Source organism: Manihot esculenta, chromosome 5 (genome assembly GCF_001659605.2).
Source record: "Manihot esculenta cultivar AM560-2 chromosome 5, M.esculenta_v8, whole genome shotgun sequence".
NCBI classification, from domain to species: domain Eukaryota; kingdom Viridiplantae; phylum Streptophyta; class Magnoliopsida; order Malpighiales; family Euphorbiaceae; genus Manihot; species Manihot esculenta.
Window position 1 is genome coordinate 6,478,170 of NC_035165.2, and position 26,921 is coordinate 6,505,090.

Sequence of the window (26,921 nt, forward strand, 5' to 3'; positions counted from 1 at the left end):
TTAGATTGAACAGTAACGTGTTGTGGCAAATATGTAAGGCGACTCACTAATGGTAGACAATCGTTTAATAAATATTAAGCCAGTTAGCTCATGCCCTGTTCATCGCGCATGTCATGTTTGTTAGTCCTATCGCACGCACAATCATGATCCTAATGATATACCCCGTGTTTTAGAGAGGTCTACTTGTTGACTCCGAACTTTGAAGTAATCAATTTGTTTAGTCCAAGCAAAAGTAAAGTCTAAGGTGCTAGGTTTTGATCTTTACATCACTTGGTCTTGACTTTCCAATGCTCGATCGGACCGGATAAAACAATACATAGAGTTTTTTCATATCTTGTATTCACGTGTCGCGATACCAAGGAATCCTATTATTCTTATGTTATCACCTAATATTCTGAGACTAATATTAGAGTAAGAAACGGCTGGCCATATGTGCACTGGCTACGCAACAAAAGAAGGCAAATTATACCTAAAAGTTAAAAGGTAAGATGATATGTTTCCTTGCTCCGATTCAAATATAAAATAATAAATTTAAATACAAAGTAATTTATAGAAAAGTAAATGAAAAATTGTATTAAAATCTTTTAAGTAAAAATTGAGAAATGTTTCATTCTCTGGTCTGAGTAAAAGATACTTGAATTAAAGAGAGAAAGCAAGAAGAGAGAATAGGAGACAACGTTGTTTTCTTAGGAGACAACGTTGTTTTTTTTTGCTCGACTTCTTTTGTTGAACACGGAATAGGCTGCTTGCCTCGGCCCGTCCTCAGTTTGGGATAGTTTTTTCAAGGGTTTGTTCACTGATTTTTTTTTGTGAGACTCGCGTTTTGAATGTGAGCGATCCTTTCCTCTGGTTAAGATATTTAAAGATATAGTGAGTATTTAGCCTATTCGATTTTAAATCGAATTAAATTGTTTAAATTAAAAAATTAATATTTTAATTATTTATAAAAATCGAATCGATTTTAAATAAAAATCAATTTAAATCAAATTAATCTGATTTATTTTGATTTAATTCAGTTTGATCTATTAAATTATTTAATAAATTTTTTATTTTTTATATTTTATTTTTAATTTTTAAAATTTAATTAAAATATTTCAATTTTAATTATAATTTAATTTTTTTATATTATTAAAAATAATATATATTACTATTAATCGATTAAATAATAATATATATTACTATTAATTGAAGTTTAATCGATTTTAAATTATCGAATCGGAATAACTAGAATAAAAAAAATCAAATTAAAATATTAAATTAATAGTACTCGCGTCTAAAATATTAGCTACCCATGAGATTGGTATTTGAGTTACGCTTGCTTTTCATTAGCAATGGAATCATGGGTAATTTAGACGGCAACTGCCATGGACCGATTCCCTAACTGATTAGTGGCTACTTTTCTATGCATCATTATTTTGACTGGAACTGTATATAAATATAGTTATTAATACAAGTAGTATATAAATGTATCTAATAAAAGTAGTATATAAATGTATACATTATCTTAAATTAATGTAAATAGCAGTCGTTACTTGCCATACATTATTCATACACATGAATAAGAAAGAACACGAGGATGTAAAATCCATATTTATTATTATATTATATATATTATATACTCTTCTCCCTTCCATTATTTCATCACATATACATCACAGTATTCACATTACAAAACCCCACAAAATCAAGCCTTCTGTCGGTTAGCCTTCACCACCTCTCCCCCTCCCAAAAGCATTAAACCCCAGAAGGCCTCAATTTTGCTTTCACATGCTCATGCATCCGCGCGACCTTCCCACTGGCGCTCCCTCGGTCCCGGGAAGAACCACTGTCCACTTTGGCTACCGAAAACTTGGTCTACTTCTCTCTCTCGCACACCGAACGCCAACTCCTTCGCTTCTCTCTCCATCTTATTCACAATATTATTTTTCCCTGCAAACATACATCAAATAAAACCAGCAGCACACTTCAATTCAAGCTACCGAGACATAGAAAATTAAGCTTCATTTGATTGATCCAGGAGGATACTAGATCAGTTACCTGCAAGAGGATACCTAGTGTTGCCTCTGGCATTCACCTCGAAGCAGAGTACTTGAAGATTACTGTTCCGTGAAGCTACGGAAGCCACCGGATGTCCGGCAGGGACAACGAACACGGTGCCACGTCTCAAGCGCGAGCTTATTTTCTGATAAGTTGAGCCGGTTTGCGATTCTCGGCCAACGTGAGGACAAGCCATTTCAAAGTAGCCCTCACCGTCCACAACAACAGCTACCTTGGTCGCTCTCGAATTGTAGTAGGGTCCAATCATAGATCCCTGTACATATACACAACACAATTTCATGAATTATACATCCTATTCGAGTTGACGGATAGGAAGGAATTGAAAGGGAGAGAGAGATACTCGTGTGATATTGGCAAATGAGACACTTATGTCAAGGTCTTCAAGCTGCTGCTCATAATACCTACGATCCACTTCGTAAAGCTGACCGTGGTTGTTGCTTTGAACAGGGCGCTGGTGTAGAAGATTATATGGGCCGCTTGATTCTCCTCTAAATGGCCAGATGCCGCCACCTTCCTCACGCTGGCTCATACCTTGGATCTGTTCCTTGGAGGCTTTTGTAAAGATCTCTTGGTTCTGATTCAATATGCGCTCCAACTTCCTCCTGTCGGTCTGAATTGATGCCAAAATGTCCAAACAAAGACCCAGTTAGCTTACTTGGATAAAAGACAACCCATTAAACATATAGAAGTTCACAGTAGCTCTTGGCACACACCTTAAGAGCAGCCTCCAGCAATTCCCAGCTGAATGCGCTGTAAAAGGACTCGTGATCTTGACTACCTGGTGCCCTGAAAGCCTGTATCATGAAACCCGTTATAAAATGACCCAGGCTTTTGATTTGCTTGCAATTTGCATAATCTAAATAAAAAGCTTACAAACGAATCTTAGTGGGAACTTACCTCGGTTTCGCCGGGAATATTGACAGGTCTCAGGAAAGCGACAATGAAAAGCCGCTCATCTTCGTCCCTGTTAATGACGTAAACAGTAGTGCCTGCACTAACCCTCATGACATCTCCTTCTTCGATGTTGAAGCTTCGTCTCTTTTCCTCTTGGATTCCAGTTATAGTTCCCCGTCCTACACCAAAATCAATAAAACCGATAAACTGAGTACGTATCAATATCAAATATAGTATATAGTCTACTGCAAACATATGTTCATACCACTAGCCACGAAAAGAACAGCGTGAGAGTCCCAATGAGTTGGAGATACAAATGTTTGAGGAGCTGCTTCAACCACGGCAACACGGTAATTCTCAATACCACGTAGAACTCCCGATTCCTCGGTGAACTTCTGGAGAACATCGAGTCTTCCATGTTCACTCCGCGCTTTTGAGGTGAAATGACGCTCCTCAAAAACATAAGGGTTCTCTTTTCTTCCCTCTTTCTCCTCTTCTCTTCCATGATGTTCTTTTTCATACCTCATTCGGCACCACTCACATGGGCGTTCATACAACTCCTGCATTTTTTCATCGCGACGTCCCGTTCCTCTTCCTTCTTCTCTCCGTCCTTCTCCTTTCCTCTCTTGCTCCTCTTTCTCCTTGTAATACTTCTCACATCGATCCAAGCACTCTCTCTTCTGATCCTCATCATATTGACGTTGGTGTTTACATTGGTCCTTGCACTGCTTCAGCTCTGGGTCTGTTGTAGCCAAAGCCAAGCCAGCACAGAGAACCAAAAGGGAAAGGAGTAGAACAGCTAAAGAAAACTTGCCCAAGACAGCCATTGTACAAAATTTGATTCGTGCTTTTTTCTTGATATAAGGATTGGAGAAGGTTATGGCGTTTTATAGTGGGGCAAGTGAGAAATGAAGAGGGATTAGAACAGGCAAGGGAGTTGCATGCAGGGGGACGAGTGTACTCCTAACGTGTCGATCATGCCCAGAACATAATCGCCGCGTAATTGAATGACTGTAGATTGCAAGGACAATTTTATGTCCTCCAGCTGAGAAGTGACAAAAGTTGAACGTTTGCGGATTGATCTTAAAGGCTAATCGACGACACATCCATGTGTCTCGGACGTAGGCTTAACGTGGCACTAGTCTCCCAGACAATAAAACCTACGTCCGTTGTTATCTCAATTGGATTCTCGGAACAATAAAACCTACTTCCATTGTTATCTCAATTGGATTCTCGGACCCAGACAATAAAACCTACGCTCATTGTTATCTCAATTGGATTGAAGCGAACGCTGTAAATACTAGCCCTAGGGATTAGGGATGTAAACGTTTATCTCAATTGGATTGAACTGAACGCTGTAAATAGTAGCCCTATGGATTGGGGATGTAAACGTGAGGCTACGCTAAAATTAAACTATACTCAACTCACTTTATATTAACAATATTCGATTTCATTTTAAATTTAATTAAAATTTAATTTAAATTATTTAAATTTATTCTAAATTTAATTATTATTATTTAAATAAAACTTTAATCCTTTTAATTTTATATATTTTAATTAAAAAATTATATTAAAAATATTTTTTATTAATAATTTTTATTTAAAAAATTTAATATTTTTAAAAAATATTTAAATTTTAATTTTAAATAAAAATATATAAATATTATTATAAAATATATTTTTTATATTCAATAATTATTTATAAAAACGAATTCGAATAGTATATATTTATATACATAAAATTTAAATCCGATCGAATTTATAAAGAGATATTATTTTTTAAATTTAAATTTATTTTCAACTCAATTATAACTATTTAAATTTATTTTATTAAAATTTTATTAGTTCGGGTGCTCAAAAATATTCAACCCGTTACCATCCTACTTAACATGTAAACTATATGAGCTTATTGGAAATTTTAAGAACTTAAATTTGATTCCTATTTTTTTTTAGCTCCTAACATCAATAGTTATTTGGTAGATAGTAATTCAATTAAAAAAATTTAAATTTTTAATAAATATTAAAAAAAATTTTAAATTTTTTAAAAAGTTAGAAATTTTTTTATTATAGATTCATTTCTCAAAAATAATATATTTTAATCAGTTTAATTTATTTAAGATGAATCAAGTTTTTATTAAATTAAAACTCAAAGAATATTATGTTTTAATTAAAAATAATAATTTTAAAATTAAATAATTTTAATTAAATAAAAAATATTCACTAAATAATTTGTGGGACTGAAATTATAATGAGTCAAATATATAAAATCTTAAGTTTGATGTTTATTAAATAAACCTTGGTAATTAAGTTTAATTTATTTGAAAACAAATTGAGTCAAGTTAAATTTTTAATTTTAAATAATTCATAAATAATTTAATACATTTACCAGCTTAATAAATTACATGAATTTTTAATATATAAATTTACTATACTTTTATGTATTTAATTTAAGCAATTTTTTTTCACCATGGCACAAAAAAGTGTCCTGAAAAATTATATAATAAGTGATTATGTATAATTGGCCAACAGAAGATAATTCTTTAAAATATAAATAAGTTTATGCAATAATGAGTTTTAAAAACAATTGCTTATTTATTTATAATGATTAATTAATTCTATATGAAAAAAGAGGAATAACATATAATTTCTTTTAGATTTCATAATAAGCTATGAGTTTAAGAAGAATTAACATGCTTTCGAATAATTTCGTTATTGATGAAAAATTTTTGACAGAAAAATAAAACTTGAAAGTAAAAAAAAAATAAACAAATTCAAACTCTAACTAAATTTTCAAATCCAAAAACAAATCTTTATTGATGTAGATGAAAGTTTTATCGGATATATAAAAATTAAAGTTTTATCTATATCCAGATATATCCATAGCAAGCTTATTAAAATTATAATATATTAATTTTTATTAATCACATGTGCATATAAAATTTGCTTGATGTGAATACGAAAATCATAATCACACTAATCGAAGACTAAAGCATCAAAATAAAGTTGCAAAGGGAGAAAAATCCGAGCATGGAAGGTGAAATATGCGTGAGTGAAATTGGAAGTTTGTTTGAAAGGATTGATGTCGAGTAGGCCAGACAAAGACAAGTTATCCTTCCTCTCTTTATCAATCGAGTTTTCTCAGCAGGCTGCGAAGAGACAGAGATATGCGATAGACGCAATTGTTTTGTCCTACTAGGTTGGAAGAGCGGCAATGGATTAGAGTAGCTGCAATGGAATCCTAATCCATCCCTTTGTCCTTATACTTCCCGGCAATGGATTAGAATAGCTGCAATGGGATCCTAATCCATCCCTTTGTCCTTATACTTCCCACAAAAAGTTACAAATATCCCTGGCCTCCCTTATCTACTCATACATTATTTCTTTTTATATATATTTATTACATACTTCAATATTATTTATTTTAATAAATTAAAGTTACCTTAGTATAAAAACATGAAATGAAATCTGTGCATTTTAGCGCAACTTGTTTCCAGAAATGCATGGTCTCATCTAGCTGAGTAAGCTGGCAAGATATTGCTAGTAGAAATAGTTAATAGCATGCATTTTACAAAAAGTAGTAGTCAAGAATACTAGGATTACCATATCTGCCGATCATCTCACGAGTAACTATGTTCTTGCATGACTAGATAATCTGAAACTCACAGCAGTGTCCACTGATAAACACGCCATAGACAAAACACATTTATTCATTTATCCTTCTAACATGCGCTAATGAAAATAGAACTAGATGCCAAAACTTACAAAATCATTGTTTTACACACGACTCACGTTCCAGCAACTTCTTCTATTAATATGTTTAACGTCCATCAGTTTTTGAACTAGGTTTCTTCACAGGTCAGGCATACCCTTCCCAGTTTTAGCATCGTAAGTCCTCTCCAACACGAGATCCATTGGGGTATCCTTAGGACCGGCTGCCAAAAGGAGGAAAGGAAGGGTAAAGTAACTTGCAGCAACTAATTATAAACTAGCGAGGACAAAAAGGTCAATTAACTTGTGGCAATTAATTATAAACCAGTGATAATTACAGATAAATGTAGTTTCTACATTTATTCACAGGGTAGCTGTTCATTATTATTTGTGCAAGGTCATAAGAAAGGTAAAATGAGGCAACTACTATGCATAGGCCACATAACTAACTGCTATTTTCTGTCATGCCTCCCCACAAATGCACCAGAAATAATAAAAATCTTAAATGCTAGCTATGCAAGTCTCCTTAAAGGTTATAAGTTTTATACCTACAGTAGGTCTTGGAGTTGTCCTAATCTTCAAAATCTCAGGACGAGGAATTATAGAACCAGATGCCCCTATCCCTCTAGAAACTCTTACTTTGGTGCCATCCTCTAGATATTTAATTCCGACCTTGCACGGTCTCCTGCAAAGTACCCATAGTTTCAAAATCTGCTCAGAATATAAAATAATAGAAAGAAAAAATATTAATTTTTGGTGATCCGAACTTTGATTCTAGCCATACCCAGTGACTGGGTCAACAACTTGAACATTTGAAGCATGAATTGGGGCTTCAACTGTAAAGATACCACCTTCATGACCTTCACCTCCCTTGATGTGCTTTTTCACCTGGAACATGAAAGGAGAAGATGGCAAGTGTATTTACACGGTAGGTACAGTCAATCTTTGTCGCAAAGGACAAACTCATTGACCAAGAAACATATCCACTAATCCATTTTACTTCCAGGAGACAAGACATACAAAATATCAAAACTGAGCTCATAATTCAAAGAGATACTCTTCATTGTATTCATTTTATTTATTTACCTGAATCTTTAGATCACTACTGACTAAAATACACATGCCCCTGAAGAAAATTAAAATTCTCATACACTTATAATAAATGGGATTTGATTTGAATATCCAGTAAAAGCACCCCAAGTATAAGCAATCAGATTTACTTGGACATATTGGTGGGCAGGTAATGGATAAGCAACACATTGACAAACAATGAAACAAAATATGATATCAACCATAATTAATCAAGCCAAACACTTAATCTTCCAAGTATGAAAATTATATCACTTCTACTTGAAACACTCTTCTGCTGAAATATATTGTTAAATCTCACGTTGATTTGGAATAGGATAATGAGTCCCATATAAGGATTTTGGGCTCCTCCCTTTTGAATTTTAATGTGAGTTAGGATAGGCTGAGTTAGGCATGACCAAAATTTAACATGGTACAAGAGCCTTCCTTCAATGTCAGACCTTCTATAAATATTTCATGCTCCAATTTAATTCTGAATGTAAAGGGAGTGTGTTGAATCCCATATTAGTTTGGAATAGAGGCAACGTGACTTATAAAGATTTTGAAAACTTTTGCCCCTTGAGTTATCTTTCAAGTGAGTTAGTGAGTTACACCTAATCCAAATTTAACACAACATCAGAGCCTTACCATCCAATATTAGCTTTCCCATAAGTATTTCACGCTTTAGCTTAGTCCTAAGCTTGAGGGGTATAATGAATCCCACATTGGTTACAAATAGGGATAATTTGCCCCTTATAATGGTTTTGAGCACTCCTCCCCCTTCAACTAGCCTTTGAAATAAGTTAGACTTGTCCTAAATTTAACATATATAACAATGAGCTCCTCAACAATATTCTCAAGCAATAAACATGTCAAAATGATAACTTAGCAAAGCTCCATATCAATAATCAAATATCATTCAAGGCATGCATCTTAAGCGTTCTAAACATTCACTGTTGCAGCTAAAAGTAATCCTAAAAAGCAATCCAGTTACTGAATGTTAGTGTCTTGAAGCACAGTAAGATACTCACCAGATTCTTGCCCTCCACAATAACCCGATTCTGAGAGCGAATGACACGCTTAATAAGACCAGTCTCACCTTTGTCCTTGCCCCTGATTATCATCACCTAAAATATAACAAAAAATTATTCATCAGAAAAATGAAAATAATATAAAGGAAGAAATTTTACATAAGATTCTTACATTATCTCCTCTGAGTACTTTCCAGTGCCTAATGAGTTTTTCAGCTGCTTTCCAACCCATTTAACGAGATCAAGAAACTTACAAAAGCACCTGAAAGAGCCGAAATCCCTGAAGCTTAAGCAAAACCAACAAGTCATGCAAATTTACTATCCAAGTGAGATTAGGAATGCTACCAAGTAAGGTACCTGAACCCATTTATAAGTATAATACCCAAACCTATTTAGAAATTAGATTTTACTATCCATACCCATCCCAAATCCATTTATCATTACCTACCTGAACCCACCCAAACCCAATTAACTCCAAGTAATTTTGCTGAAATGTTACTCATTAAATAGCTTCGTGTATCAAAATACCCAGACCCAAACTCAAACCCACACCAAAAATAAAGATGATGAAAATTTTTAAATTTAAAAATAATTAAGCACAAAAATATAAAATAAATCATAATTTTTTATAAAATTAAAACAAATAATATTAAAATAACTATAAATGGAACATAATCCATCTAAGTGCGTCAACATAATAATAATTACAGAACATAAATAGAATTGCAATAAAAAGAAGCTGAAAGATATGTTATTTACATAAAGCAAACAAGCCTAACAACACAGTTACTGTGTCAGAATCAAGGCTTAACATTACATTTTTCATGTATATATCATTGGGTTTTCATTTGCAGGGGAATGAGATCTGTATTAAACCTGCAGAACTCTACCTATTTCACCAGTAACAGTTTTGTTTTTATGAAATAATGATTTAGGGGATGTCAAATAAAACAAATTGTGATTAGATTTCGCCTTTGCAAATGCAGGCGATAATTAAACCCTGCAGACAAGTCAAAACAAGTAAATGATCTCTTATGATGTTTTTGTTGTCATCTCCCAGGGCGAATGACTGTAAACAACTGGTGGTTTATGGTACCATTGCGTCAATTGCTCTCTCTCCTTTATATTCTCTCCAACTCATACAACCATTTCTCCCCTTTTTCCCAGCCGCCATGCCCAGTTGAAACTTAAAAAAAGCATATTATTCTGAAAATATTTGAAACAAAAGAGATAGTTACTTGTATATCACAACCTTTCCAATTTGAATCTGTCAATCATGTTGTTGTACAATTGTAACATCTTACTCAGACCCTTGAACAATTAAAAATAAATGCACAAATTATTAATAGATCCAAAGCAAAATATTTATAAGACCCATAATATCCTAAAACCTGCAGTGACTGAGAGTGGCGAGGACCAGAGGCGAGGAGGGCGAGCGGGAGGACGAGGGGCAGCACCGAGGACGAGTGGCGCGGGCCTGTGGGCAGCGTGCCTGAGTGAGGACAACGCTGACAGCGAGCGGCGGGAGAAAGGACGCTGGGAGTTGGTGCGGCTGTCGTTGGACGCTGGAACCGCTGCAACTTGTTGGGAAAGGAGAAGTGTGCGCGTGTGGTGGGGGTTTAGGGTTGCTGTTTAGGTTCGAATTTTTAATTTTTTCTAATAAAAATTATTTTACATTTGGTATTAATTTGTATAATTTAATTATGAGAAATTTTTTATTTGAAATTTATTAGTTAATTTTCTAATTTTAATTAATTTTTTATTAATTTTAATAATTAAATATTATAAAAATATAAATATTTATATATAAAATAATTAATTAATAAATATTTTTATAAAATTAAAAAATTAACATTTCTCTTTACTACGAAAATTAATTAATGAAAATTAATTAGTACATTTTTTAATATATTAAAATATATTATAATCAAATAATATTAACCGATAATATATATTTTTTAGTTTGTTAGTAGATTATATATTAAAAAATAATATTAAATTTTCATTTTAATAATTTATACTCTCTTTATTATATAATTTTTATCTATTTTATTATTTTATACATATTAAAAAATATATTTTTTATTAATTTTTTAATTATATTTATTGTAAAAATATTAATTTTTATTAAATATTAAAAAATATTTTAAATTTTCATTTAGAAAAAATAATAAATTATTTGAAATATATAATAAAATTATAATAATTAATATAAAAAATAATTTTAAAATAATTATAAAAAAAGTGAATAAAAATTATGAAGGAGATGGAGATGGAATATATAATAATTATAAATTTATTTTTATGTAATGTGTTTTAATTATAAAAAAGATTTTAAGTGGAGGATAACCCATACAACTGTGGGCCGTTAGGCCTACAACACAAGGTCAGAAGCCTTGGGCCCAATGTTTGAAAAATAACTCCCACTTGTCGAAATTAGAAGCCGAAGGCCGAAGATCTTCGTCGCCCGTCCTGGATTCTTTCTTGCTTCTCAAGTCGCATCTTCACTCTTCTTAACAAGTTTTCTTGCGGAGCGTGCCCCTTCACATAGGCAGGGATTGAAAGAGAAAGAGAAGCAAATGGAGTGCGTGTTTGGATTGGTAGGAGACGGATTCGCTCTGGTAGTCGCCGATACTTCGGCGGTTCATAGCATATTGGTTCACAAATCGAATGAGGATAAGATCATGGTCCTCGACTCCCACAAGCTCCTTGGCGCCAGCGGCGAAAGTGGTGACAGGTCTTCCTCCATCTTTCCGATGATTGCGTTTTACATATGTTTTGTGTTTTTTTTTCCTCTCTTAATTTTTATTTAATCTTAATATACAGAGTTCAGTTCACAGAATACATACAAAAGAACGTGGCTTTGTATCAGTTCCGAAATGGAATTCCTTTGACGACTGCTGCCGCTGCGAATTTAACTCGTGGAGAACTCGCCACTGCTCTCCGCAAGGTATTTTTCTTCTTTTTGCCCCTTCTTGTGTACGTTTCGATTTTCTGTTTACGTATTAATTAGGAAATTTTTGAGGTTTAGGGGTTTCCTGGGTATCAGTGATTTTGATTTGGAATGCTTTTGTTGTGAATGGTTACATACTGGTGTTTCACAGTATGTTTGGATGAGGTGAGGGAAGTGTAAATAACGGAAGGGCAAGGAAGGTAAAGAAGGGGAAGGGTAGGGAGAGTTACAATGAAAAAAGTTGCATGTTTGGGAAGAGATGGACTAATGGGAGGGTAAAGGAGGAGATGGATATCAAATTTGATAAAATTGTCTCAAATCTCCCTCCTTGCACCCCAATTTGGGGTGTAAGAAAAGTTGGTATTTGAGGGGGAAGGATTTCAGAATCCTAAAGCACAACAAGTTTAAATTTTTAATTTGGAAAATTTCTCCTCACTTCTTTTAAAAAATATTTGTATTGCTGTGTTGCTTTAAAATTTAGATCGTTGATTAAGGTTTAATAGTATGCAACATCATTTCATACACTTCAAAGCCTAATTTTGGTTTGCGAGTTGCGTCAACCTAATTCTGTTGTTAAATCCAGCATAAAACCGCTGTATGGTCACTGGTTTTAAGATTTAAGCAGTCTAGGAATCATGAGCTCTGTAATTTTCCTGCAAATTTCGGAGTTTTCTTTGTGGTTGGATTGATGGGTAAAGAAGAAAATTATTGGTAGCTGAAACCTTCTTGGATTTTAGAGCATGGTAATGGTCTAATACTGCATTGGCAGAAGTAATAGAATTTTGCTGCACCAGGGCATAAGACACTAGCAAAATTTTGAGAAAGCTATGAACCAAGGATGAGGACGAGTCTCAAAAAGAATTTATGCTTTATTCAGTATCAAAGCTAACACCATATCCTAGTGTACATTTTGATCATGTGCGAAAATTTTGGCATAATGTACCTCTGCTTTTCTTCTGATATAGCCTCTATCATGCACAGATCAAGGGCATGATCTAGATTGCAAAAGTTGAATCCCATCCTTGGGAGTTAAGTACCATGCCCCTATACAGAAGTGGGTCAAGAGTTCTGAAATTTTGAAATTTGTTCTGTGGAATAACTTCCATGGAATTTCATGGGCTGAGCTGTTGAATTCTTTATTGGCTTTCTCATTGTTACAAGTACATGTTTTGTGGAAAAAAAAAGGCACTAAAATGGCTCTTCTTGTTTTTTTTTTTTTTTTTTTTTTTTTTTTGTCGAAAAATGGCTCTTCTTGGCATTTTGCTTTTCCAGAATCCATATTTCGTCAACATCCTTATGGCCGGCTATGACAAAGAGACAGGACCATCTCTTTACTACATTGACTACATTGCCACTCTTCACAAGATTGATAAGGGAGCTTTTGGTTATGGATCATATTTTTCTCTTTCAATGATGGATCGACACTACCACAGTGGAATGACAGTAGAAGCAGCAATTGATTTGGTGGACAAATGCATTGTAGAGATTAGGTCGAGGCTGGTCGTGGCTCCACCAAATTTCGTAATAAAAATTGTGGACAAAGATGGTGCTAGGGAATATGCTTGGCGTGAATCTGTCAAGGATACTGGTGGTGCACCTAAAGCTTAGATATTTAAGTTCCAGCTGACATCTTCTTTCTTGCTGTGTTTTTTTTATTGTCCCCTAAATGGTTCTGATATGTCAGACTGATTTTCCTTGATGTATGGCTATGTCCTTTTGTTGAATATGCATTGGTTTAAACTTGTGGGATAATTGTGTATGATAGCATTATTCTAAATGGCATTTTAGGTGGTCACATAAAATTGAGAATTTTGGGCTTTGCAGCAGAGTAGTGAAAAGGCAACTGTCATTTGTTTTCTCCCTTCTTCCATTTTTTGCTTTGAAGTATGAAATTAAATTGATTATAAAAATTCATACATAATCATTTTGCCCTGATAGTGAGCTGTCACTGACTTGTTCTATGGATATGTAATTGGACCGACTTTTCTTGGCTTCTTAGCTAGGCATTGTTGGCGAATCATGTAGTTCATGAAAAAAAATTGAGGTCCTAATTAGATACTTTTACATTTTCTGCATTTTGAAAATTTTATTGACTGTTGGGACAATGTTACCGTTTCATGAGTTCAGGCGGCCAATCACCCGATTTTTCTTTCAAATGTGCGATACTAATCGGGGTGAATATTTTTCTCCATTGATATATCTTTGGCATTTTTTCCCCATGTGATGACATGACAGCAAGTTGTTTTCACCAGAGCAAACTTGCACCCAGAACTCAGAGATCGTATGTCCAAAAAATAAACAAACAATTTAATTGCATTTGAAAACTATGAATGCTATAAATGGGAGCAGAGAAATTGGTGGAGAAATGCGAGTTGGTGTTGATGGCGAGGGGTGAGAGGGACAGCATTGGTCGAATACCTGTATCTGTTGGGCAGCTTGCATTTGCACCGGTAGGGATGCTGGTGTCCATGGAAAAGTGGTTTCAGGTTCTAGTGCTGGAGCCATTGACTGGTGAAACAGTTAAAGGTATAAACACACCCCACAGCCACATCGATTTTTATTCATCATTTGACCATGATCCTGATCCCAAGGATGAGCCAGCAAGCGTGTCTTATTGAGCTCTTTAGAATCAAGAGACTTTTACTAATGACACATTTATATCTGAAATTATTTGCCCATTCACTGAAATTACCAGAAGAATTGATATTCCATGAACCTTTACTAAGAGCATGAGCTTGTAATGGTCTCTGAGTAAGAGAAATGAGCGTGTAAAGCATTTAAAGCTTGATGGGTTCCAAAAGAATTGGAACAAGAACAGGTGGATTTGAAATGGATTCCAGAGTTCAAATGCTATAACTAACTTCCACGGCTGAACGGTTGCCAGGATTCATTTCCTTTGGTTTTTGGACCTAAGGGACTGGAGCTGATTAGGAGTGCATTGGGCATGACGGTAACTGCCTATTAAAGGACGTCTAGGAATTTTTGTCTAAACTTATGAATTGATTAAATTAACTTATAAATTGTAAAAGTTAGATGACTTATTTATTTATAATCGTTTTTGAGCGTATAAATACAATTTATAGACTAAAAAAAATAATACGGAGGAAAGCAGCTTTTCATTTTGGTGCTTATAAGCTGGTTTGACCAAGTAAATTAATATATTACCCTTATTTAATTTTAAAACTTCATCATATATTTTATTTAATATTTTTTTAATAATTTTAATAATAAATTCACTTATAAACTAATTATTAAACATATCAATTACTTATCAGTCACTTATAAACATTTTAATCAAACACATACTTATTTAAAATTTTAAATTCTTATAAGCATTTAAAAATTAGTGCTTACAAGCTAACACCCTCCTAACAGGGGAGATCCATTTGAGTCTCTCTTGTGGTCCCAATAACACTACATAGGATGAGAGATTTAATTGAGAAAAAAAAAATCTTGAATCTTGATTCTACTGTAGATTCTTTTATCCAATTTTGTGCTGGTCTGTTAAAGAGATTCTTGATTCTACTGCCAGAAGTGTGATTGTTTATTTAAGTATTTGTTTCGCTTAAGGATGAATAAATAAATAGAAGATACTTTCAGGGAAAAATCCTTCAATCCCCCCTCTTCCTTCTTCTTGAAATCAAATAACAAAAGAAAAGAAAAATAACACTGAACAGAACATAAAAGAAAATTGACAATAAGAAACAGGGAACTGAAATAAAGGATTGAATTTGGCATATTCATGAAATTCTAATTTCCATGAACCTGATAAAGCAAAATATTGATTTCAATCGGGGATTCAAAGCATTAGCCTCATTTATTAATTGTTAGCTGAGATATTTTACTGCGAGCTTTTTCATTTAGTGAAGTTAAAAAAAATTTTTGTGTGTAAGATAAATAATGTACCAATTCATCAGTATGTATTAACTTTGAGATGCTTATATTTACCTATAAAAAGGTATATTACAGCAGGAAATTAAGAGAGAAAGAAAGAGAGAAAAAAAGAAAGAAAAAAAGAGTTTTCTGTGTAAACGATTGTTAAAAATGAGAAAGAAGAGAAAAAAATTTTATATTTCTCAATTTTTATTTTCAATAAAGTTTAATATTTGTTTTTCTCTTCATCTTTTTTTCTTTTGTCAAGATAATCACATATTCTGATATATGTTTGCTAAGTTTAAGTTTCAGTTATTCTATTTTTGTTTTGATGTTGTATATTCTTCAGAAATCTTAATTTCTAGTTGTATTTGTGATACTCTATTTTTTGAACTATATCTGTCTGATTTTAGATATTTATTTTCTATTTTGAACATGTAATTTCAGTTTTAAATATCTATTTTCTGTTTTAAAATCGAACATATTATTAGAACTTCTACAATTTCTATTTTTATTTTAGTGACGGCATCAGAACTCCTTTTAATTTTTCAACATGATATCAGAGGCCAAATGATATTTGAGAGCCTGTTTCAATGCTTTTATTTGGTTGTTTTCCAAATTTCTTATTTTTCTCCATTTTCATCTACTTTTTAATTTGAAAAGTTATGAAAGATTAGTTTTTTGTCTACTTTTAAACATTCAGATACTTTGAAGGGTTTATTCTCCGTCTATTTTCAAAGTTTTAGGAGATTTAAAAGGTTTTTTTTTATCTACTTTCAAAATTTAGGAACTTTGAAAGGTATGTTATTTATCTATTTTTAAAGTTTTAAGAAATTTGAAATATTGGTTTTTTTATCTCTTTGTTTGAGAAGATCTGAAATTTGTGAGAAAACTTGCATGTCTATAAACTAATTTAAAATTTGTGAGAGACCTCCATATTTATAAACTGACGTTTAAGACCTTATGTCTTTAAACTGATATTTTATATTAGTATTCTCTAAACTACTGAAAAGAAAAATTTTATTTGAAGGGATCAGCATATCCATGAAAGGCTGAAAATTTCTTGAAAGGACCAACAAGTCCATAAAAGGTTTAAAGTTATTTGAAGTAACCAGCAAATCCATAAAAGGCAGGAAATTTCTTGAAAGGACCGTTCATAAAAAGTTGAAAGTTATTTGAAGGGAACAACATATTCATAAAAGAATGAAAATTTATTGAAGAGACCGACATGTCTATAAACTGCAGAAATCTTTGTTGGAGGGACTCAATGTATGTCCATAAACTGCAGAAAAAAAAATTATTAAAGAGACCGATGCATTCCATAAACTACGAAAAAAAATTATTGAAGGGACCCTATGCACGTCTATAAACTCTTGAAATTTACAACTTTGTTGTTAAAAGACTCTTAACTATTTCTTTTTATGATTTGTTATTTGAGAAAAAGTAGCAAAAATATGCTAAAATTATTATGTTTTTTCTCAGTTCTATTACTAATTTTAAATATCTAATTTCAACTTTGAATATCTAATTTCAATATTTAGATATCTACTTTTTTCTCTAGTTTCTTAACTGTGGTAAATTTTTTGGTGCAATTAAGGAGGAGATCTAGAATTAATAGCAAAATTCTCAAGGAAAAGTGTTGGCAGTTAGATATTTTACTGCGATAAGTTTGCCATGATGAATTTTTTTAATTGAGTGAAGCTAGAGAAAGTCTTTGTGTGTAAGACAATTAATATACCAATCTCTAGGTATGAGCATGTATTGACTTTATAATGCTTATCTTTGCTTATAAAAAGAGTATATTACGGTCGGAAATTAAGAGAGAGAGAAAGAGGGAGAAAAAAAAGGAGAGAAAGTGAGAGTTTTATGTAAATGATTGTTAGAAATGAGAAAGAAGAGAAAAAGAAATTTACATTTCTCAATTTATATTTTTAATAAAGTTTGATATTTGTTCTTCTCTCCATCTTTTTTCTCTTTTCTAAAGATAATCTCATGTTCTGAGATATGTTTGCTAAATTTAAGTTCCAGTTGTTATCATCTTTGTTTTGATATTGCATATTCTACAGAAACCTTAGTTTCTGATTTGTATTCGTGATGCCTTTTTTTGAGCTATTTCTATCTAGTTTTAAATATTTATTTTTTTATTTTTGAATATTTAATTTCAGTTTTAGACATCTATTTTCTGTTTTAAAATCGATCATATTATCAGAACTTTTAAATTTTCTATTTTTATTTCAATGATGGTATCAGTGCTCTTTTTGATTTTTCAACATTAATGAAGAATATAGTCTCCGCATGAATCATGTGAATAGTTCTCTACAACCATTTGGAATTATTGTCCATTTTTGGAAGATGAATTACTTAAGCATTGCATTTGTCATCTGATAACATATAAAATATAAGATCCGCTAATATTTAGATATATATATTCATATCCTTTAATCTCGTTTTAAGAAATATTTTTATTTTGACCGGCTCCATTATGCATGACCAGTAGAAAATCAGTCCAAACACTAACACCTCTAACCTCATTGCTCCACTAGCCAGCCAAAGGTCTAATTACCTTTATCTGTATGAAATCTTAAATGTGCATGTATACACAGGTAGCATGTATGTCAGACGAAATATAAATTTGCTCAACATTTATTAACTAACTGTTCACCGTTAATGAGCCATCCAGAAAAACCTGCTAAAAGCATACTTATTTTGTTTGATGAGACGTGGTATAGGTATACTCTGTATGACTACGGATATATATACCCTGCTAAACTGAATTAGAGGATCTTCTCCTTGATCTCCTCAATATACCATTTTGTAGCTATATACCTTAGTCTTTCCAAAAATAATATATTTACTATCCACATTTATTATCTCCACACTGATCCGATTCGTTGATTTTCCTCTAAATCCAGTTTCTTAAGCCAGGTGTCACAATTGCACAACCTTTCGAATCTCAACTTCATCACCATCCATGTTGAACAAGTGAAAATTAAGTTTGCTATGTATATAGCAACGATAAGCTTCAATATATTGTAGCTAATTTTTACTCAAGTATGTATATTTTTTACTTATAAATAAATAATAAATAAATTAAAATAATGTGAGAACCACATTTAATTATATTCTATCAATTGGGTTAAGAAATTTCCATTACAGCAAATGCTAGCAAACTGGATTTTCCTTTTTTAAATTATTGTTAACACTATTTTTTTTAAAAAAATATTTGCTAAATTAATAGATTATTGTTAACACTATTTTTTTTAAAAAAATTATAATTTTTGCAAGTTGAAGTTGCTAATATTTTCCTTTTTTAGACAAATTACATGGGTCCAATGCTTGGCCCAAGCATTAATAAGTGTGTTTAGATCGATGAAAGGATGTTTTATAAACTATAAGATAAAGCAAGATGATGAGAAATAAAATTTCAAAATCTTTTTTAAAATGGTTGAAAATCATACTCTCTTTAAATAATTAAGTTATTATTTTAAAGAATCATATTATCTTACAGAGAAGCGGTTCTTCTGGCGAGGAACAAAAATTTCCAACAAGTCATTATTGATGGTGATCAATGAAATTAAGGATCACGTTCCCTCCTTGTTATTCAGGGATTGATCAGAGATATTCTTAATTTGTTCTCAATGTTTACCTCTATCTCTTTTTAACATTTTCATGGGGATAAGAATCATGCTGCTCATGTGTCGGCTTCTAAAATCATTTTTGACGTTAGATATCTATGTGATTATTTGAAATAAAAAAAAAAAAGATTTGTGTGTACGAGTAAATTTAGTCTAAATGGATCATACTTTTCTTTTTCTCCTTTTTTTTCTTGTTCTTTAGTGATCCATAACCGCTAATGATGCAGCCACAAGGCTATGGCCCCTCTTGAAAATTTTAAAATTTTTTAAGGTATATAATTAATTTTTCTTAAAATATAAAAAATTATCCTTATTTCAAAATTATTTAATTAAATCATCATTATATTTTATAATTTTAAATTCTTAATCTATTTATAAAAAAAAATTTACTATTTAATCCATCATCTTCTATATTATTTTTAAATCCAAAAAATTAGCTTTTCATTTTTAAAATTTCAAGTTCAAGTCTCCACTTAAATTTTTTTCTTAAATTATTCACTCATTATTTAATTTACTTTTATATATTATTTTTTATTATTAAGTGATAGTTTTTTTTATTTATCTCACTTAGTTACTAATCTATTTATATGATTGAAATTATACGAAAATAATTTTTAATCGATTAGAATTTTTTAAAAAAAAAATAAATTTCAATAATAAACCATAAAATATTATATTATTTTAATACAATTTTTTTATAAATTTATATGTTAGAAGTGAAAAGAAATTTTTTTAAGGTAAATATCATTAAAAATTGACTCTACAGTGATAAACTATAAATAATTGATTGATAACTTAAATTAAAAAATATATTTATAAATAATGATAATAATATCATTAAAAATATATTTTAATGAATAAAAAATAAATGAAAATGACCATAATTTAAGTATAATAGTTTATTCATTTTTTATAAAAATTTATTTTTTAAATATATATTTATTTTATACGTTTTTTTCGTTCAATACTTTTTATTCATTTTAATTTTGTATACATATTAAAAAATATAATTTATTTTATAAACTTCCAATTATATTATTTTAAAAATATTAAATTTTATTAAATATTAAAAAATATCTTCAATAGTTATTTAAAAAAGTAATAATTAACACTAGATTAATTTGAAAATAATATAAAATTAAATAGGATTATAATAGTGAATTATATATTACTATAATAAAAAAAAATGGACAATAATTATGGGACAATAATAAAAAAAATTGATAAAATAATAAAATACGAGATATTTATTTAAATTGAACCTCTGAATTGAATTTCTGCATCCGTCATTGTCACTGATAACCGCCACCTTATTACAGTGCCATCTGTCGCTATCCTTCAGAGCCATATGTATGGGTGTACCTACCTGCCCCTATCGTCAGGCTGTCATTTAATTCCCTTTCGGCACTCGTGCTGATAGGTCAAAGTTTAGCTGGGTATACTATGCTACTTCTCATCATGTGAAGGGCTCTCCTAGGGGCTGAATTCTTTCCTAATGCGTCTTATTCCCGGTCTGCTGGGTTGAATGCTAATAGGCCAGCTTGCCTAGTGAATTTTGATGGGTTTTGGATTCAGCCCCTACAAAAACTCAACTACGGCCTGGATGGCCGTAATCCAGTAGTCATCACCGTATAATTACACTTTATTAGAGTCTCTTTGCCTCCTTTTAACTCATAAATATATTCACCTTTTGACAAAAAAAAATTATTGCGTAAATGTTACAAATAAATAATAAGGTCATTATTAGAGTCTCTTTGCCTCCTTTTAACTTATAAATATATTCACCTTTTAACAAAAAAAATTATTGCGTAAATGTTATAAATAAGTAATAAGGTCATTATTAGAGTCTCTTTGCCTCCTTTTAACTCATAAATATATTCACCTCTTGATAAAAAAAATTATCGCGAAAATGTTATAAATAAGTAACAAGGTGATTGCTAACAAATCAAATATCTTACTCTTCATATATTTGAAAAAGATATTGAATTTATGGAAAATTTTATTTTTGAAAAAGGTATTAAATTTATAGAAAAACTTATTTAGAACTAATACACTATGAATTCAAAATTCATATAGGTGATTTCTTTTATAAAAAAATTAGATGAAATTCACTTATATACATTTTAAATCTATAGTATATCGAGTGAATTCAATTAAGAATATTCAAAATCTATAGTATATCGAGCGAGTTCAGTTAAGAATATCATGGATCATACTATTAGAATAATAGTTCCTTGGCTGTTTAAGAATCAGAATTCTCAACATTTTTACAGGCCATACAAGGGAGCCCGAGGCCAAATAGAAAAGGACTAAATCCCATCTCCTGGGTGACAGCCCATCCAAATTTTCATACCCTTTGCTTTTTTTCTGAATGTTTGACATTACGTAGATTCAGTACAGTACTTCAACCGTTAGAAGACACAACCATTCCCAATTACTTGAGAGCTTAAAGTCCATCTGACTGAACGGCCAGACGCCTTGTAAAACAGAGTTCAACTAATTATTTTGATTTGAATATATAAGAATGGATAATAGGCCATGGCAAATCTTAAATCAAGTTCCAAAAATAGTTGGCCACCCACCTAATCATGCACTGCCACATCAACACTTTGCTTCTCCTTGTATCATAAAAAAATTACATGGGTTGTTAAAGCAAACTTGCCAGAAATATTATATTTTGTATGCCTATAATAAGAAACTTAACCTTCCAAGTAGCTATAACTGTTGATATGCTGACAACATTTCCACCAGAAGCCTCCGATTTAGTAGAAGTTGGCCATCCAAATGCAACTAATAGATGCTCTTTCTCTTCTAGCTTCAGCTATAAATTTCACCTGAACTCAATCCCAGAAATCAGAAGTTCTCGCCTTTGTAATCTGCAAACAAATTAGTTATTGCCTTCTCTTCTGCCTAGACTACACAAGTCCAAATGGCTTCAAAAGGGGTTGAGTTGAGTTTGCTCTTGGTTCTTGCACTGATGCTTTGTCATGGAGCCACAGCTCAATCAGGCTGCACAAATGTAGTCATGAGCTTAGCTCCATGCCTAAACTATGTTACAGGAAATTCCTCAACCCCATCATCTTCCTGCTGTTCAAAGCTTGCTAATGTTGTTCAGTCTCAGCCTCAGTGTCTCTGTGCATTGCTCAATGATGGTGGTTCATCAGTTGGTGTTAACATTAACCAGACCCTTGCTCTGTCACTTCCAGGAGCTTGCGATGTGCAAACGCCACCAGTTAGCCGGTGCAATTGTACGTCAACAATCAAAATTTGTGTTTTTTTTCTGGGAAACAGGGGGTTGGGAGGATGAAAGATTAATTTATATTCTATTAAATTGTGTAATTTTTTTATCTTCAATCAGCTGCTAATGGTCCAGCAAGCTCCCCAGCGAGTCCACCAGCAGATTCTTCAGATGATACGCCTTCAATTCCAAGCATTCCTGGAGGTAAGGATCCTCGGGCAAAATCCTGAATTTTGAGACTAGATATTCCATATGGCATTTCCGGCAGAAAATACTAACAGGAACTGAAACATAACTGGTTCCATGGATGAATGCAGGAAGTGGATCCAAGACAGTCCCAACAGCAGATGGAACATCAGATGCAAGCATCACAAGAATCCAACTTCAGCTCACTTTGTTCATAATTTCCATTGTCTTGTGTGCTTCAAACGCCATGGGATTCTGATTCTGAGCTTGTCAATGCATCCCTTCATTTCATGCCCTTCATTTTCTCCATTGTCGATGAAGATTACCATTGTGAAAATTCCAGAGAGTGATTTATGCCCTGTCATATTTTTTAATACGATTTTTTTGTCTGATTCTGTGATTTCTCAAAGATAAAGATTAGTTCAACTTGGAGTGTGATTGTATCATTATTTGTTCTTTCTTGTTTTGGTCAATGAAAAAAAGAGTGAAGGGATCTTGGTTCGTTCTTCTGAAATTGTCATCTCTCCATCCTTTTGATCCTCTTTTCTTCCTAACTAATTTCTGGAAAAAAATAATAATAATAATACTCAACGTGCAAACAAAAATTGTAACAAGAACATATTGTGAAGTTTCCAAATGCCAGGCTGAACCATAACATAATGGAAAGAAATATCATTAGAGTTATCAGTGCTTTCTTTTTTTATAATTAGCTCCAATTAGAATTTAAATCTGAAATTTCAAAAAAAAAAATTTATTAATGATAATAATATAATTATCAATAATTAACGATAAAACTATAGCTAAAAATAGTAGAAATAATATGCATTAAAATTGCAAATAGTGTGAGATGAGGTGGCGTGTGTCTTTTTTCTTTACCTTTTAATGAATTGCTTGGTGAGAATTTAAATTAGTATAAAAAAATTATAAACATAGACACTTAGATTATAATTTTAATTATTTATATTTATTATAATTTTTTATTGCATTTGTAAGATGCATATTTATTTTAATAAAATTTTATTTTATTTTTTTAAATTAAAAATTGGAGATTGGAATAGTAGAACTTGAAAATTTTCAAATTTAATCAAATATATTTACTATTAAAATAAATATGTATGTACAGTAAAATTATATGTATTGAAAAATTATAATTTCATATTAATAATAATATGACTAAAGGAATTGCATATTAGTTATTATTGAAGAATTTTATTTTGACTTACTATAAAACATATTAGAAAAAGTATACCATTGGCATAAATTTATTGGGCCACTTGCCACATTCTTAGTTAAAGAGATGAACTTTAGAGACCAAATATGTGCCACTTGGCAGCCTCTCATCACATGGACATGGTAACTTCTCATTAACTTACTTTACTGACTAGTTTTATATAGATATTGAGATATATTTCAGGACGAAAACTTACTTTGAAACAATATATAATAACTTAAATAAAATTTTTCTCATTCAATTCCAACTATTGTTTTTTTCCGAATGAACACTGAAAATACACTTGGAATTTTTACAATCCCAACTGATATCCCTTTCTTTTCCAAATTTTATGGATACTTCTGTATTAGTACATGCTGATCAGAACAAAGGGTCAATTGAAAATTTTTATAATTTTAAATTGCTTGGGAGTTAGTTAACGGGTGACAATATATAATTGAAAAAAAAGCCTTAATGTCCTAAGAAATATGAAAAATTGCATACTTTAATTAAAATGAAATAATCCAAAGTTCAACCATTTTGAAAAATTCTCATACACATTCGAATATATAAATTAATTTATATATATAATTATTTAAAAATTAATTTATATATAAAATTCTTTAAAAATTAAAATACAATATGTAGATCCTATCATATTTTTAGATAATTTTTTTTAAATTTTAAATAACGCATCAATTTTAAATTGAATTAAAGTTTATATTCGACTGCTTTCAATAATTCCTCAACGTTAAAATTAGCTATTCATTGCTACTACTTTTATCATATAACTATGGGTTGTTGAAACAAACAAGTTAGACAATATTGAACTTTATAATTTTATATTCTTACAATGTGAAACGTGACTTTCCAAGTAGCAAGAATGGTTGAGCTTCTTCGAATATTTCTACCCATAACCCCCATGTTAGAAAAAGTTGGCTATCCAAACATAACTAACAGGTCATTTTCCTTACTAGCTTCCACCATAAATCTTACTCTTGAGCTTCAATCTGAACTCAGTTACTATAAATAGAAATCTAGCAATAGTGAACTGCCAACAATCAGACATACAGAGATTCCATTCTCCCAAGTTCCAACAATATTTTCTAGCCTTCGTTACCGCCATAAATTCCAGAAAATCCAAATGGCTTCAAAAGGGCTTGAGCTGTGTGCACTTCTGTTCCTTATGATGATGCTCTGTCATAGAGCCACTGCTCAATCAGGCTGCACTACTGCCCTAGTGGGCTTAACCCCATGCCTTAACTATGTCACAGGAAATTCCTCAACTCCATCAGCTTCCTGCTGCTCCCAGCTTGCTACTGTTGTTCAATCTCAGCCACTATGCCTCTGTGCATTGCTGACTGGTGGTGGCTCATCACTGGGATTTACCATTAACCAAACTCAAGCTCTGTCACTCCCTGGAGCTTGTAATGTGCAAACACCGCCAGTTAGCCAGTGCAATGGTATGTCAACTGGGTTAAACTACATGCTACAGTTATATAGCAAGAATTTTAATATGGCTGTATTAATTTCACTTGGTCATTTTTTCAAACAGCTGCCGGTAATGGTCCATCAGCCCCACCAGTAAGTTCGCCAGCGATTCCTCCAGCAGATTCTTCAGATGATACACCTGAAACTCCAAATACACGATCAGTGCCAATCGTTCCTGCAGGTTTGAAAAAACACTTCAGGCAAAATTTCAAACGTTTTAACATTAAAAACATGAAAACTAATTATTGAAATTCTGTCCTGATGATCATATTATTCTATCCAGGAGGCGGTTCCAAGACAGTGCCAGCAGCAGGTGGCAGTTCAGCTGCAAGCCTCACAAGAATTCAACTTCATCTCACCATATTCATCATTTTCATTGCTTCATGTGTTTCAGACATTAGATTCTAAGCTTTCCTTGGAGATCCAAAGCTCGTTCGATTGTCTGCAGCTATAAATGACACTTGTAACCATGTTGAGCTACTGAATTTGTTTCCCATGTATCATTTGTTAGATTGCTGCAAGAAATAAGAAACTGCTTCCATTTTCCCATTTTATTTCTGAAAATTGTCAAGGTACCTCTGCAATTTATTGGCTTATGGACTAATATTAACCAAGTCAATTGCAATCCTTAACACCGATGGGCTACTGGTCGGAAAAAAATCGGCTATGTGAGAAATTTCTTATACACCATACGATGTACACCCTGCGAATCAAATGTTATGAGAGTTACTATGATCTGGGCTGGTATCAAATCAAAACATTGAAAAGCATATTTAATTAAAATTACTGATTAATATGTGAAAAAATAAAATAAATAAAAATTATGAAATAAAAGGATATTAAAAAACATAAAAAGTTATTGTATATAATCATTTTTAAAATATATAGTTTACTGACTGAATGCAATTAAATATTATTATTAAAAATAATTATTAACAATAATAAATATTATTATTGCTAAATAAATTTCGTAATATTTATCGTTTATTATAATTTTTATATTTCATTAACGGTAATTATTTATATTTATATATTTTTTTGAAATAAACTAATGAGTTAAAACTTCATTTATATTTTTATTATATGTTAATTAATATAGCAGCAATTTTTTTTACTTTTAATTATTTATTATAGTGTGTATTATTCAACTAATAGAATGCAATTAAATGTATGCATACTGTAATTTTAATTTATTTATTAATTACATATTTATTTAAGATTTTTCCTAAATTAATAAATAAATGAAAATATTTAATGGAATTAAAAATTGATAAAATATTTTCTATTTTTTTATTATATGAGAATGGACTGTTAAAGTTAAAATTTTTAACCTCTAAATTTCGCAAAAATTTCATTTAATTATTTTTTTAAAATAATTATTATTTTATTTAAATTAAATAATTTAATTTTTTAATTTAAAATATTTTTATTTTAAAATAAGTATAAAGCTTATATAATTTTTAAAAAACATGTATCTTATAAAATAAATTATGTCAAACAATAAATTTAAGATTAATTCATCGAATTAAACCTGTTAAAACAAAATGTTATAGAGAAATTAAAGAAAGCACGATAC

General features: G+C 31.3%; 5 protein-coding genes across 8 annotated transcripts; 3 read left to right on the forward strand and 2 right to left on the reverse strand.

The window, feature by feature from the left end:
- Positions 1–1,480: 1,480 nt before the first annotated feature.
- On the reverse strand, positions 1,481–4,381 carry LOC110614837 (vicilin Cor a 11.0101). The gene is made up of 6 exons (XM_021756515.2): positions 3,218–4,381; positions 2,956–3,131; positions 2,772–2,852; positions 2,399–2,668; positions 2,038–2,311; positions 1,481–1,929 (listed from the first exon to the last, which is right to left on the reverse strand). The coding sequence occupies exons 1-6, from the start codon at positions 3,777–3,779 to the stop codon at positions 1,772–1,774; spliced, it is 1,521 nt and encodes a 506-aa protein (XP_021612207.1). The 5' UTR covers positions 3,780–4,381; the 3' UTR covers positions 1,481–1,771.
- A 2,149-nt stretch (positions 4,382–6,530) lies between these two features.
- Positions 6,531–10,376, reverse strand: LOC110615942 (50S ribosomal protein L24). 4 transcript variants are annotated; one of them, XR_002488122.2, is made up of 7 exons: positions 10,151–10,376; positions 8,932–9,021; positions 8,760–8,855; positions 7,445–7,548; positions 7,209–7,345; positions 6,715–6,884; positions 6,531–6,626 (listed from the first exon to the last, which is right to left on the reverse strand). XR_002488122.2 is itself a non-coding variant. In XM_021758195.2 (6 exons), exons 2-6 carry the CDS (start codon positions 8,989–8,991, stop codon positions 6,802–6,804), a joined length of 480 nt encoding a protein of 159 aa, XP_021613887.1. In that variant the 5' UTR covers positions 8,992–9,021; positions 10,151–10,376; the 3' UTR covers positions 6,531–6,801. The 4 variants fall into 4 exon arrangements, 3 of the variants coding, with proteins under 3 accessions (XP_021613887.1, XP_021613889.1, XP_021613888.1); XM_021758195.2 differs by having other exon boundaries at positions 6,531–6,884; XM_021758197.2 differs by having other exon boundaries at positions 6,531–6,884; positions 8,932–9,039.
- Positions 10,377–11,200: 824 nt separating this feature from the next.
- Positions 11,201–13,521, forward strand: LOC110616362 (proteasome subunit beta type-2-A). The gene is made up of 3 exons (XM_021758764.2): positions 11,201–11,496; positions 11,586–11,709; positions 12,985–13,521. Exons 1-3 carry the CDS (start codon positions 11,339–11,341, stop codon positions 13,318–13,320), a joined length of 618 nt encoding a protein of 205 aa, XP_021614456.1. The 5' UTR covers positions 11,201–11,338; the 3' UTR covers positions 13,321–13,521.
- Positions 13,522–22,065: 8,544 nt separating this feature from the next.
- On the forward strand, positions 22,066–23,158 carry LOC110616116 (non-specific lipid transfer protein GPI-anchored 5). Its single transcript, XM_021758440.2, has 3 exons — positions 22,066–22,468; positions 22,579–22,662; positions 22,776–23,158. Exons 1-3 carry the CDS (start codon positions 22,150–22,152, stop codon positions 22,901–22,903), a joined length of 531 nt encoding a protein of 176 aa, XP_021614132.1. The 5' UTR covers positions 22,066–22,149; the 3' UTR covers positions 22,904–23,158.
- Positions 23,159–24,850: 1,692 nt separating this feature from the next.
- Positions 24,851–25,899, forward strand: LOC110616046 (non-specific lipid transfer protein GPI-anchored 5). The gene is made up of 3 exons (XM_021758352.2): positions 24,851–25,317; positions 25,410–25,526; positions 25,629–25,899. Exons 1-3 carry the CDS (start codon positions 24,999–25,001, stop codon positions 25,751–25,753), a joined length of 561 nt encoding a protein of 186 aa, XP_021614044.1. The 5' UTR covers positions 24,851–24,998; the 3' UTR covers positions 25,754–25,899.
- Positions 25,900–26,921: the final 1,022 nt, after the last annotated feature.

Bases quoted from the DNA above. Each gene is read 5' to 3' on its own strand.
- LOC110614837 (XM_021756515.2), bottom strand. From the start codon at position 3,779: ATGGCTGTCTTGGGCAAGTTTTCTTTAGCTGTTCTACTCCTTTCCCTT. The intron at 3,132-3,217 runs GTATGAACATAT...ATTTTGGTGTAG, and splicing joins TGTTCTTTTCGTGGCTAGTG to GACGGGGAACTATAACTGGA. The intron at 2,669-2,771 runs GTGTGTGCCAAG...GCATCAATTCAG, and splicing joins TGCTGGAGGCTGCTCTTAAG to ACCGACAGGAGGAAGTTGGA.
- LOC110615942 (XM_021758195.2), bottom strand. From the start codon at position 8,991: ATGGGTTGGAAAGCAGCTGAAAAACTCATTAGGCACTGGAAAGTACTC. The intron at 7,346-7,444 runs GTATGGCTAGAA...GGTACTTTGCAG, and splicing joins GTTGTTGACCCAGTCACTGG to GAGACCGTGCAAGGTCGGAA. The intron at 6,885-7,208 runs GTATAAAACTTA...TCCTTTTGGCAG, and splicing joins AACTCCAAGACCTACTGTAG to CCGGTCCTAAGGATACCCCA.
- LOC110616362 (XM_021758764.2), top strand. From the start codon at position 11,339: ATGGAGTGCGTGTTTGGATTGGTAGGAGACGGATTCGCTCTGGTAGTC. The intron at 11,497-11,585 runs GTCTTCCTCCAT...CTTAATATACAG, and splicing joins AGCGGCGAAAGTGGTGACAG to AGTTCAGTTCACAGAATACA. The intron at 11,710-12,984 runs GTATTTTTCTTC...TTGCTTTTCCAG, and splicing joins TCGCCACTGCTCTCCGCAAG to AATCCATATTTCGTCAACAT.
- LOC110616116 (XM_021758440.2), top strand. From the start codon at position 22,150: ATGGCTTCAAAAGGGGTTGAGTTGAGTTTGCTCTTGGTTCTTGCACTG. The intron at 22,469-22,578 runs GTACGTCAACAA...ATCTTCAATCAG, and splicing joins ACCAGTTAGCCGGTGCAATT to CTGCTAATGGTCCAGCAAGC. The intron at 22,663-22,775 runs GTAAGGATCCTC...GGATGAATGCAG, and splicing joins AATTCCAAGCATTCCTGGAG to GAAGTGGATCCAAGACAGTC.
- LOC110616046 (XM_021758352.2), top strand. From the start codon at position 24,999: ATGGCTTCAAAAGGGCTTGAGCTGTGTGCACTTCTGTTCCTTATGATG. The intron at 25,318-25,409 runs GTATGTCAACTG...TTTTTCAAACAG, and splicing joins GCCAGTTAGCCAGTGCAATG to CTGCCGGTAATGGTCCATCA. The intron at 25,527-25,628 runs GTTTGAAAAAAC...TATTCTATCCAG, and splicing joins AGTGCCAATCGTTCCTGCAG to GAGGCGGTTCCAAGACAGTG.